This window comes from Haematobia irritans, chromosome 4 (assembly GCF_050003625.1).
Source record: "Haematobia irritans isolate KBUSLIRL chromosome 4, ASM5000362v1, whole genome shotgun sequence".
Classification (NCBI taxonomy): Eukaryota; Metazoa; Arthropoda; class Insecta; order Diptera; family Muscidae; genus Haematobia; species Haematobia irritans.
The window spans coordinates 177,411,582-177,425,159 of record NC_134400.1 but is presented as its reverse complement, the minus strand read 5'-3'; the positions used below and the strand labels follow the sequence as shown (position 1 = coordinate 177,425,159).

Below are 13,578 nucleotides of genomic sequence, written 5' to 3'. Positions count from 1 at the left end.
CGTGATTACAACAGACAGACAGACAGACAGGCAGACAGACGGACATCGTTATATCGTCTTAGAATTTCTCCCTGATCAAGAATATATATACATTATATAGTCGGAAATCGATATTTCGATGTGTTACAAACGGAATGACAAACTTATTATACCCCCGTCACCATTCTATGGTGGTGGGTATAAAAATATGGGAAACATTTAAATCTGAAGCAAGTTTAAGGAAACTTCGCAAAAGTTTATTTATGATTTATCGCTTGATATATATATGTATTAGAAGTTAGGAAAATTAGAGCCATTTTTACAACTTTTCGACTCAGCAGTGGCGATTTTACAAGGAAAATGTTGGTATTTTGACCATTTTTGTCGAAATCAGAAAAACATATAAATTTGGCACGCATAGCTACAATGCTAATTCTACTCCCTGTGAAAAATTTCAACTAAATCGGAGTTAAAAATTGGCCTCTGTGGTCATATGAGTGTAAATCGGTTGAAAGCTATGTATGGGAGCACGCGTAGCTACAATGCTAATTCTACTCCCTGTGCAAAATTTGAAATCGGAGTTAAAAATTTGCCTCTGTGGTCATATGAGTGTAAATCGGGCTGGAGCTATATCTAAATCTGAACCTATTACAACCAAATTTGATATGCATAGATACAATGTTCTATGGGACCTATATCTAAATCTGAACCGATTTTAATAAAATTTGGCACACTTGACTACACTACCAATTGTACTCCTAGTACAAAATTTCAACCAGATTGGGGTAAAACTCTGGCTTCTGGGACCGTATTAGTCCATATTGGGCGAAAGATATATATATATATATGGGAGCTATATCTAAATCTGAACCGATTGCAATAAAATTTGGCACACTTGACTTGTGTCAAATTTGAAGTCGATTGGACTTAAACTGCGGCCTAGACTTTGATTACAAAAATGTGTTCACGGACAGACGGACATGGCTATATCGACTCAGGAGCCCACCCTTAGCATTTTTTCTAAAGACACCATGTGTCTATCTCGTCTCCTTCTTGGTGTTGCAAACATATGCACTAACTTATAATACCCTGTTCCACAGTGTGCCGCAGGGTATAATTAAGAGAATGTTGTTTTTGCAGCCCTATTAAGTTCTCTGCTCTCTTCGAGCTACGTTTCACCCAAACAATTTATTTTAAGGGAACGAGTTTTTACATCAACAAAATTTTCTTTTGTTGTTGTAATTGTTTTTTTAGACTAAACAAAGCTCGCTGGGAACAAACGTGGCAACAGGTACCAGAAACAAAGATATACTTGATTTTAAATATACTCTTTAAGTCAAAAATTTCTTGTCGAAGGAAATAATTTTTTGTGTATAGGAACGGCTGGTTTTCGAAACAGTTGTAACATTATGGGGCTCCGGAACCATGCTGAGATGAAATAAACTACCAAGGAAAACTTTTTGGTGTTTTAAATTTACTTTGGAAACTATTTTTTCTTAGGATATACTAACTTTTGAATCACAGTCATTCAATATGTATATATTACCCCTTATTAGATCTATATGCATACTTGAATCATCTGTGCAACATACTAGAGCAAGACGTTTGTTACATTCGCTGAATAACGGCCATGAATTGAGCACAATTATCTTTGATCTCTTGCCATTGGAGTCGTTGCTGATGCTATATTTGTTTGCGTAGCACATTGGTCTATTTACTATCTTAAATATTTATGTCATTTGCCACACCATGTCTAACCTTGCTGGTTGCACCAAATTGTTCCCATTTTATAATAATCTCGATATGATGTTACGTTTTCACATTCTGTTTTGTTTATTTCCAGAGTCTGATAATGTTTTATATCGAAAATGTTTGAAAAAAAAATACAGTAAACAATTTTATCAAAAGGTTTAGCTTTCAGTTCGATTCATGTATAACAGATCAAAAATGAAATTATTGTTGTTAAAAAAATAAAATTGGTTGATATGCAAACAAGACTTTCATAAGCGCTATTGATATCAAACCTGAAGATCAGTTTATGTACCCTCAAAATGTTTGTCGCAACCATCTTATTTTCACGCAAATTTTTGTCTTCTTTCTGTAAGCATGTCTATGATTGGCGAGAGAAAATTATTTTTTTTCGACAAAAATCTTTCCCGTCCAAAAAACAACATTATGCTTTTAAGCTGATAATATTCCTCCTCTGCGTGTATATATGTGTTTTCAAAAAAATATTGTGTGTAGTTTTTCTAATTTATTCTCATTAACTCTACTGAGTACGACACATCTTCCACATAAGAACTATCACTACTAAGGCAATCCATTGCCTCATCGGCACTACTTTCATCAACCACACCCTGAGATGAAATACAATCTTCTCCTACACGTAGAAAAGGAATGTTAACACATCAAATATGTTTCAAGAGCAAAATGTTATTTTTTGGATGATTCCCATATAACATTTTTGCCGCAAAAATGTTGCTATCTCGCTCTGGGTGTAGATCAAATTTTTGGGTGGTGAACATGTAACATGTTTGTCGCAACCATGTTAATTTCTCGGACATTATGTATATGATCCACCATTTTGTTTGGAGAAAATTAAAATTTTTGAAGTAAACTTGTTCCATGTTCCCCATCCAAAAATAACGTAAATCGGAGTAAAATTTTGGCCTCTGTGGTCATATGAATCTAAATCAGACGAAAGATATATATAGACGCTATATCTAAATCGAAATCAGGTAATGTAGAAAAACATTGGTGCCAGAGCTAGGGTAAAATTGGAAATCTATATTTAGTTTAGGACCACAAATAGCTGTGCCGAATAGGTTGTATAGCGGTCAATGGTTTGGTATAGCCAATCTCCCAATTTTTATCCGATTTTCCTGAATATTTTTATACCCTCCACCATAGGATGGGGGGTATATTAACTTTGTCATTCCGTTTGTAACACATCGAAATAAGACCCCATAAAGTATATATATATTGTTGGTCGTGGTGAAATTCTGAGTCGATCTAAGCGTGTCCGTCCGTCTGAAACAAGCTATCGACTTGAAACTTGGCACAAATAGTTGTTATTAATGTATGTCGGATGGTAATGCAAATGGGCCATATGGGTTCACTTTTACGTATAGCCCCCATATAAACGGACCCCCAGATTTGGCTTGCGCATCCTCTAAGAGAAGCAAATTTTATCCGATCCGACGCAAATTTGGTACATGGTGTCCGTATATGGTCTCTAACAACCATGCAAAAATTGGTCCATATCGGTCTATCTCGGTCCATATTTATATATAGCCCCCATATAAACCGATCCCACATTGGACCTCCGGAGCCTCTTGGAAGAGCAAACTTCATCTGATTCAGTTGAAATTTAGTACGTGGTGTTAATATATGGCCTCAAACACCCATGCCAAAATTGGTCAAAATCGGTCCATAATTAGATATAGCCCCCATAAAAACCGATCCCCAGATTCGACCTCCGGAGCCCCTTGGAAGAGCAAAATTAATCCGTTTCGGTTGAAATTTGGTATATAGTATATAGTCTCTAACAACCATGGAAGAATTATTCCATATCGGTCCATAATTATATATAGCCCCATATAAACCGATCCCGAAATTTGGTTTTGGAGCCTCTCGGAGGAGCAAGTTGTGTTAACGGCCATATACTAATATGGCCGTTAACAACCATGCCTAACTAGGTTCATATCGGTCTATAGTTATATATAGCCCTCAGATAAATCGATCCCCAATCACACAAAAATTGGTCCATATCAAATTCCCAGTAAAAAAAATTTGGATATTTTTCCAAAGGCACAACTTTAAAAGCACTTCCAGAAGATGCACTCCCAATGATGTTCTTTATTTTAACTACCCAGGAAGTTCTTTTAATGGGTAATTTTAACATTTTTTTGTTTCAAATAGCTTAAAAACAGAGTAATAATTCATAAAATTTTCGAAAAAATGGTAAATCCAATCTGAAAAAATTGCGAATTTTTTGAATTATAAAAAAAAATGTAAAAATTATTTATTTGACAAAATATTTCAGAATTTTTTAATTTACATCCAAAACATATAATTCGGATCACACCTAAAGAAGTGGTGCAAATGCAGTGCAACGGCTGTTGAAATGGAGGACTTCGTTTGTAACACATCGAAATTTTTTAATTTACATCCAAAACATTGAATTCGGATCACACCTAAAAAAGTGATGCAAATTCAGTGCAACGGCTGTTGAAATGGAGGACTTCCGCCCTATGACAAGCCCATATTAAATTCATCGCTTCTGCGTCCATTTTGCACCGCTTCCGGATCCAAAAAGAACATTTTCATTACTTTTTTGGCGACGCTTTTTTTGCTGGGTTCATAATTGTATATAGCCCCTAAGTACCGTGCAAAAGTCCATATCGATTCGTTATTATTTGTAGGCTTACCTAAACATACCTTTTTTGTCTAATATATACCACGTATGGACTAATTTACAATTTAGAAGACGATTTTAAGAAGTTTTAAGAAACCTTACCGTTGGTAAGTATTACCACAATCCAAGTAATTCGATAGTGGATGACAGTCTTTCGTAGAAGTTTCTACACAATCCATGGTGGATTCGGCCTGGCCGAACTTACGGCCGATCCATGGTTTGGTATAGCCCCCATATAGATAGATATCCCGCTTCGACGTTTTAGACTTTAGAAATTTAGGGTTATTTTATCGGTCCATGTTTTTGTATATCCCCCATATAGACCAATCTTGCTATTTGATTTTTGAGCTTCCAGAAACCGAAATTTGTATCCGATTTGCCTAAAATTAAAAATCTAGAGATAGTTTTTATCGATCCATTTTTTGGTAAAGCCGATATCCCGATTTCATCCAAATTTCTTTCAATTAAAAGTAAAATTCCAAGATTTTACTTCTGCAACTCATTCGAATATTATTTTATCATTTTCTTGCACGCTAACTTGTTATGTTTAAGATTCCTCTAATACTATAACAAACTGTAGAATCTGATGATGTCTTCAAATATAGAAACATACAATTTAACTTCAGAAAGCGTATCATTTCAACCGATCTCCTTGACGTATGTTTCTTAAAATCCACCTGAAGTTGTATTTAATTTATATTTGATTCATAGTGGCGGCTATTTAAAATTCAGCCCAGCCGAACTTGCAACGGAAATTTTTGAGATAAGTTTTGTAACGTCAAAAGAAACTCCGTTTGTCTAAAATGTCAGTTCATAGAAAAGAAAAAGTCTTCTTTCAGTGTAAAGTCATATTAGGTAAAATTTAAGATTCATCTCGCATACATATGTAAGATATCGCTAAAATATATGCATTAAGTAAAATGTGGAACAAAGTCTTCTTTTCTTTAATATACTTGCTACCGTGCCGAATATCACGGATTCAATAGATTGGTATAGGCTCAGCATTATGTTACTTTCGCTTATTATTTACATATTTGGTGGTTATGGATATTTCATTCACAAATATGTTAATGTGATTCACTTGAAACCTGGATCAATACGAATGAGCTTAAATAAAATTTTGCACGGTGAATTAGCGTAAGAGGCACTTGATCTTACAGAAATGTTTCCATTCCACATTTATCTCTGTTCTTATTTGCTTCACATTAAAATGTTTAAAATGTATTAAAACCCTCTTCTAGCCTTTAACCCCAAATGCAAATGAAAGATTTAAGCAACAAACTAAAATGCTAATAAAAGACTTAAGCAACAAAACACCATAGCAATTTCTATACAATAACTTATTGTCGAAATCAATCACAATTCTATATTTTAACGGATTTTCAAAAGCAATAAATATAATTGTATGCGCGACATACAAGCAAAAACGACTGACCCAATTTAAATGAAAAGAGGTTTTTTGTTTCCGCTAAACCCTCCTCAAAACAGCACCTAAATCAATAAATGTGGTCAAATGTAGTACAAAAACTCAGCTGTTATTGTTGATGGCACAAATATTTTATAAATATCCACCACGGTGGCAACGAAGGTGTCTCTCCATTGACACTTGGTAATCACTTTTAAATATGCACAATATGGTGTTGTTTTTGTTTTGTCTTATTTTCTTTCTCGTAGAAAGTTACCTTCTTTTCTTGTTGCGTGGAACGTTGCTATTGTATTAGTTGATTGTGATTGTGCCTTTTTAACTTCTTTTCTCCGTGGTATCAGCCAATGAATTCTGCTCTTTTTTGTATTTTATTAATCCAAATCAATAGTGTTGACGTTGTTGTATCAAATGGAATTCTTATGAACTTCCAAATTTATTTTGATATAAGTTAAGATTTTTTGGCTTGTGTTGGGTATGAAAGTATTTTCACTTTTATCTTTTGAATTTGTTTGATTATGCATGAATATCTATGTAGTCATAGGATGAAACAAAATTGAACAATAAAAGAAAACCAAAAAGTGATTATTAAAACTTAATGGGCGGTTTCAATTATTTAATTTTTCAACCACAAACTTTAAGCATTTTTTCTTTCGATTGGTTTTTCATTTTAATTCGTTTCTACAGTTAAGTGATATCTTAATTTTCCTTGTATTCAATATCAGAAATTTTTAATTAATTGTTAAACTAACTGATGTTCATTTGTTTCTTCGTTGCTTTGTTTTGTATGTTTTATTTTCATTAATTTTCTATTTTGTATAACTGTTTTTACGGCCGCGTTAGTTTATGGAAATATTTGCTTTCTTTCTTCTTGTCTTCTTTTTGAATTTCCAAAGTTTTTCAAGATTTCTATCCGTATGGCTTAAATCACGTCATTGCCAAGCAAACTCTCACCGATAACTGATAATTCAATGGCATTCAGTGTTGTCTTCTGGCCCAACATGCAAACCAACCATCCAACAAATGTTGGCACTGACTTGAGTGGAGTGAAAATATGGTGGAGACTTTAAACTTGGGCTATTATCTAAATCTCTCAAACAATCTTCCTCTCTTTCAGATAACTTTTTAAGAGAGCACTGGAGAACTAAAATGTCGAATCTAAATTGGAGAATATACGATTTGTAGTCGTAGGTCGGTTATGAAATGTACTGTGGAAATTTAAACGAAAATGAAACAAGTAAAATTTTCTGAAACCCAGATGTTCTTCAATAGATTACAATTTTAAGAACGATCGCAGAATATAAGCCGTATAACTGTATGTGAATCTGATGATCAAAATGGAATATTTTTGACTATTCCCTGGAGGTTGATTTATTCTTAGAATATACATATATGCTTGAAGCAGAATGTGTTTGGGAGTATATATTACAGTAGTTGTTTTCTGGAAAGATTATGTAGACGATTTATGCTGCGGACCTAAAATGATGGAATTATTGGGTCTTTATTAAATTACTAGCCTTACCGGCCCATTTCAGTTGTGGACATGTTTATGGATGTCATAATCTTGATATAATAAGATCGCTTCTTATGACATGGTTCCACAAAATATTCTGAAGGAAACTTTTATACACGGACGAAAAAGACTGTTTTTCATACGTTTAGGTGTAACAAGTATATACGGCCGTAAGTTCGGCAAGGCCGAATTTTATGTACCCTCCACCATGGATTGCGTAGAAACTTCTGCGATAGACTGTCATCCACAATCGAATTACTTGCGTTGTGGTAATACTCACCAATGGCAAGGTATCTTAAAACTTCTTAACATCGTTTTCTAAATTGTGAGTTAGTCCATACGTGATATATATTACACAAAAAAGTTATGTATAGGTTAGTCTACAAATAATTACGAATCGATATGGACTTTTGCACGGTATGTGGAGAGCCAGAATTTAAATATGGGGGTCGCTTATATGGGGGCTACAATTATGAACTTGATATGGACAATTTTTTGTGTGATTGGGGCTCGATTTATTTGAGGGCTATATATAACTATAGACCGATATGGACCTCGTTAGGCATGGTTTTTAACGGCCATATACTAGCACAATGTACCACATTTCAACTGACTCGGATGAAATTTGCTCGTCCAAGAGGCTACAAAACCGAATCTCGGGATCGGTTTATGTGGGGGCTATATATGATTATGGACTGATATGGACCACTTTTGGCATGGTTGTTAAATATCATATACTACCACCACGTACCAAATTTCAACCAGATCGGATGAATTTTGCTTCTCCAAGAGGCTCCAAAACCAAATCTCGAGATGGGTTTATGTGGGGCTATATATAATTATGGACTGATATGAACCAATTCCTGCATGGTTGTTGGATACCATATACTAACATCACGTACCAAATTTCACCGAATCGGATGAATTTTGGTCTTCCAAGAGGCTCCGGAGGTCAAATCTGGGGATCGGTTTATATGGGGGCTATATATATTTATGGACCGATGTAGACTAATTTTTGCATGGTTATTAGAGACCTTATACTAACACCATATACTAAATTTCAGCCGGATCGGATGAAATTTGCTTCTCTTAGAGGCTCCGCAAGCCAAATCTGGGGATCGTTTTATGTGGGGGCTATATATAATTATGGACCGATGTAGACCAATTTTTGCATGATTGTTAGAGATCATATGCTAACACCATGTACCAAATTTCAGCCGGATCGGATGAAATGTGCTTCACTTAGAGGCTCCGCAAGCCAAATCTGGGGATCGGTTAATATAGGGGCTATATATAATTATGGACCGATGTAGACCAATTTTTCCATGATTATTAGAGACCATATTCTAACACCATGTACCGGATCGGATGAAATTTGCTTCTCTTAGAGGATTCACAAGCCAAATCTGGGGGTCAATTTATATGAGGGCTATACGTAAAAGTGGACCGATATGTCCCATTTGCGTCCGACCTACATCAATAACAACTACTTGTGCCAAGTTTCAAGTCGATAGCTTGTTTCGTTCGGAAGTTAGCGTTATTTCAACAGACGGACGGAGGGACGGACATGCTTAGATCGACTCAGAATTTCACCACGATCCAGAATATATATACTTTATTGTCTTAGAGCACTATTTCGAAGTGTTACGAACGGAATGACAAAGGATGGTGTAAAAGGAGGGTATAAAAGTTATATGTTTGGATCTCAAATTTTTTAACACAATATTTTTAAGTGTAAGCATGTAATGTTCATAAACTAGCATAACATGTTTGGGACATATATGTTAATATGTTAAAACATATTATGTTTGGGACTTAACTGTTTGTAAATATAATATGCTTAGATGCAAAGATATATTAATTTAGACATATATGTGTTTAGAAAGCGAGACCTAGAGAGTATGCTGCAAGTAAAATAATGGATGTAACCAATTTCCGCCTTAAAAATATATCCACACAAAGAAAATTTCATTAAAATTTTTTTCTACCAGTGTATGCCCTAAGGTGAAACATAATATGTTTGAACATACAAATAATATTTTGTTTGGACAAATCCAGAAAATATATATACTTGAAGCAAAATGTGTTTGAGGTATATGTTACAGAAACGATTTTTTTTGAGGGTGTAGGGTGGTGAATAGCAATATTATGAATCGCTAAATATTTACGTTTTTTTAACAAAACTTTTGGAAATAACATCAATTTTTAAAATCAGTATACATTTGTTTGACGCGTGCTGAATCCTTTTTGAATGTCCATGGTGTGCGACCTGTGGTAAGCTTAATAAATAAATTACAGACAGCCACTTTACTTAAACTAACTTATGGTCTGCGGCCGACACGTTTCTCTGTCCAGGACTTCAATAGTGCCTTTAGAGGATAGGTAAGGTTAGGCTCACTTATACTACTCAGTCCATTGCGATACCACAGTGATGAACTTCTCTTTTATCATTGAGTGCTGCCCGATTCCATGTTTAGCTCAATAACAAGGGACCTCCTTTTTATAGCCGAGTTCGAACGTCGTTACACATTGCTGTGATAAGTGGTTTCAAGCTTTGAAACACTCAGAAATGTCACCAGCATTACTGAGAGGGGATATTCCACCGCTGAAAAACTTTTTGGTGTTTGATCGAAGGTCGATTCGAACCCACGACCCTTTGTATGCAAGGCGGGCTTGCTAACCAATGCACTACGGTGGCTCCCGCTGCCTTTAGAACATTTTCCCGATAATATTTGGCAATGAATATGAGCGGTGTGTCATCTATCACTGCGACGTGGATTTCTATCAAATCGGACTTTCACTTTTAGTATCATTTCTGGTGTTGCGACCATATTTTCGTCCACTTTTTGGACACAATGCGAAACTACCAGTATCACAGTAACGAGGAATGGTACAAAAAACAAACGATTTTGTTCCCATTTAAATGCTGGAAGGCTCTAATGTTCTCCACTTGTGGAATCACAATATCTATCAAGAATAACATTATTTCTGAATGCAACCGATTAAAATACTTTTGTAAACTTGTACACAATAAAATGAAGTGCCACTGCATAAATATGCCCGTTGGAAGATGAGCGTTATAGAAATGACAGCAATCTGAAATTGGTTGTGAATCAAAAAAATCAGATGCCATAGCATAGCAAAACTGAACAAAAAGTTTTAAACAGAATAGAGTTATGACAGCTAATATTTTGTCGTGTGTACTATCATAGGCCTAAGTTGGTTGTACAAAATATTAGATGATAGAAATAACTGTCAAACCATCCAGGCAAATAAAAAACAATTTTTAGCAACTACTTTTTTCTGTTATCCTACTCGAATTCCAACCAACCAAGATGACAATTGGTATACAATACAGATATGTATACCTTATATGTTATAGATAGATCTTCCTATATTTCCCAAAAGAAATGAAGAAGTTATTGTCCCCTCCTCTTCCCCTAACCCTATTTTTGGAAAGTATAAAAAACTTATTATTTTTTTTTTATTTTTTATTGGTGTTAATATAAATCAACATAACAAGGCAGCCCGTCTTAAAACTTCGTGCAATTTAAAAACGTTGGCGGTGAACAAGACGACGTTGAGTTCTGTAACGATAACCATCATTACCAAACTCGAAAGAAGGAGCTGGAGCGGAAGCTGCAGGAGGAATGTAACTGTTGGAAGGAGCTGAAGCGGCAGGAGCAAGATAACTGTTGGATGGAGCTGAAGCAGCTGGAGCGAGGTAACTGTTAGATGGAGCTGAAGCAGCTGGGGCGAGATAGCTGTTGGAAGGAGCAGAGGCGGCTGGTGCAAGATAGCTGTTGGAAGGAGCAGAAGCAGCTGGAGCCAAGTAGGTGTTAGATGGGGCAGCAGCAGGAGCACTATAATATTCTGCAGGGGCCGAAGCAGCAGGAGGAATGTAAGAGTTGGTTGGAGCAGATGGAGCAGGGGAATGATAGTCATAGCCACTCAATTCGGATACATCAGCCATTGCCGAAGCAACCAAAGCCAAGGATAAGATAAAGAATTTCTGAAACCATTAAGGATACATACAAAATCGATTAGCTTGACCCAAATGTTCGTATTTAACTAAAAGCTTACCATTATTTAAAGATTTATGTTTTATTGTTTGCTGTACAATATCTCATTAACTTTTGATGATGATGAATACCAATTCCTCTATATTTATATAGTTTTATTTTATTTTATGGTTTGATTTAATTATCATACTCTTATTTCAAAATGATATATTAAAGTTTAATGTATTCCGCCTGAGTTCTTCTTTTTCATGCCTTTCATTTTATTTAAATTTTGTTTCATTGACAAATACATTAGTGGATCCTATGAAGTAGCAAATGGAAAAATTTAACATAAAATCGAGTGCGATGGATGATAATGCTATACCGACATGGATATATCATAGCCGGAAGAAATTTGGTTTTTCAAACAAGAAGTAACTAAAGTCACTTTAACAAATATTAAAACAAACATTCCCTACACCAACAAAAAAAATTGATAAGAAGATGTTGTGACAAATATTATTTTTTAATCTTTTTGAAATATTTTCTAATGTCACGACATGTGAGCGAAATGAAGAGCATTGCGTCAAATATTAGCCATTATTGATTTAAATGTGGTTAATGTTACGGTGCCGAGTATACTTGGTACGTCTGTGGAAAGTGACTTTGGCTAGCCCTTAGCTCAATTGTTCGTACATACTCTGTTTACTAACTAAGTAATCTTCTTTTAACTCGATATGAACGATGCTCCAACTCGTTCAATACTCTACGTTTTCTCGTGGTCTACAAAGTAGTCCCTGTTTCGGCAATGACTTCCTCATTCGATTGATATTTGTTCCCAAGGTCTGACATTCTGAGTTAGGAAGCGTAAAGGATTCGTACTGTTCTTAGCCTATTTTGTTAAATCCGAGGCGTGAGGTGAAGCCGTTGCAATTTTTTCTTCAACAATTAAGTTTTTATACCCTCCACCATAGCATGGGGGGTATATTAACTTTGTCATTCCGTTTGTAACACATCGAAATATTGCTCTAAGACCCCATAAAGTATATATATACTCTGGGTCGTGGTGAAATTCTGAGTCAATCTAAGCATATCCGTCCGTCCGTCTGTTGAAATCACGCTAACTTCCGAACGAAACAAGCCATCAACTTGAAACTTGGCACAAGTAGTTGTAATTGATGTAGGTCGGATGGTATTGCCAATGGGCCATATCGGTCCACTCTTACATATAGCCCCCACATAAACGGACCCCCAAATTTGGATTGCGATTGCTCCAAGAGAAGCAAATTTCATCCGATCCGGCTGAAATTTGGTACATGGTGTTAGTATATGGTCTCTAGCAACCATGCAAAAATTGGTCCACATCGGTCCATAATTATATATAGCCCCCATATAAACCGATCCCCCGATTTGGGTTGCGGAGCCTCTAAGAGAAGCAAATTTCATCCGATCCGGTTGAAATTTGGTACATGGTGTTGGTATATATTATCTAAAAACCATGCAAAAATTGATCCACATCGGCCCATATTATATATAGCCCCCATATAATCCGATCCCCAGATTTGCCCTCCGGAGCCTCTTAGAGGAGCACAATTCATCCGATCCGGTTGAAATTTGGTACGTGGTGTTAGTATATGGTCTCCAACAAACACGCAAGAATTGGTCCATATCGGTCCATAATTATATATAGCCCCCATATAAACCGTTCCTCAGATTTGATCTCCGGAGCCTCTTGGAGGAGCAAAATTCATCCGATCCGGTTGAAATTTGCAACGTGGTGTTAGAATAAGGCCGCTAATAACCATGCCAAAATTGGTCCATATCGGTCTATAGTTATATATAGCCGATCCCCAATCACGCAAAAATTGGTCCATATCGGTTCATAATCATGGTTGCCACTCGAGCCAAAAATAATCTACCAAAATGTTATTTTTATAGAAAACATTGTCAAAATGTTATTTCTATAGAAAATTTTGTCAAAATTTTATTTCTATAGAAAATTGTTTTCAAATTTTATTTCTATAGAAAATTTTTTCCAAATTTTATTTCTATAGACAATTTTTTTCAAATTTTATTTCTATAGAAAATTTTTTCCAAATTTTATTTCTATAGGCAATTTTTTCAATACTTTACTTCTATAGACCGTTTATATAATTTTATTTCTATAGAAAATTTTGTAAAAATTTTATTCCTATAGAAAATGTCAAATTTTATTTCCATAGAAAATTTTTGGAAAATAGAAAAT

The 13,578-nt window shown here is 35.2% G+C and overlaps 2 protein-coding genes across 3 annotated transcripts in view; both read right to left on the bottom strand.

Moving 5' to 3' along the window:
* The window catches only part of NT1 (Neurotrophin 1), a 45,192-nt gene extending 38,431 nt beyond the window's left edge, over positions 1-6,761 (bottom strand). The window contains exons 1-2 of one of the 2 annotated variants that reach the window (XM_075305447.1): positions 6,572-6,761; positions 6,079-6,349 (exon numbers count right to left, since the gene is read on the bottom strand). The gene's annotated coding sequence lies outside the window, so the exon portion shown is untranslated. Of the gene's footprint in view, positions 1-6,078 lie in introns of both variants that reach the window. The other variant, XM_075305448.1, reaches the window with a different exon arrangement.
* Positions 6,762-10,882: 4,121 nt separating this feature from the next.
* On the bottom strand, positions 10,883-11,316 carry LOC142235862 (uncharacterized). The gene has a single exon (XM_075307116.1). The coding sequence runs from the start codon at positions 11,303-11,305 to the stop codon at positions 10,883-10,885; it is 423 nt and encodes a 140-aa protein (XP_075163231.1). The 5' UTR covers positions 11,306-11,316.
* Between the last annotated feature and the right edge of the window lie 2,262 nt (positions 11,317-13,578).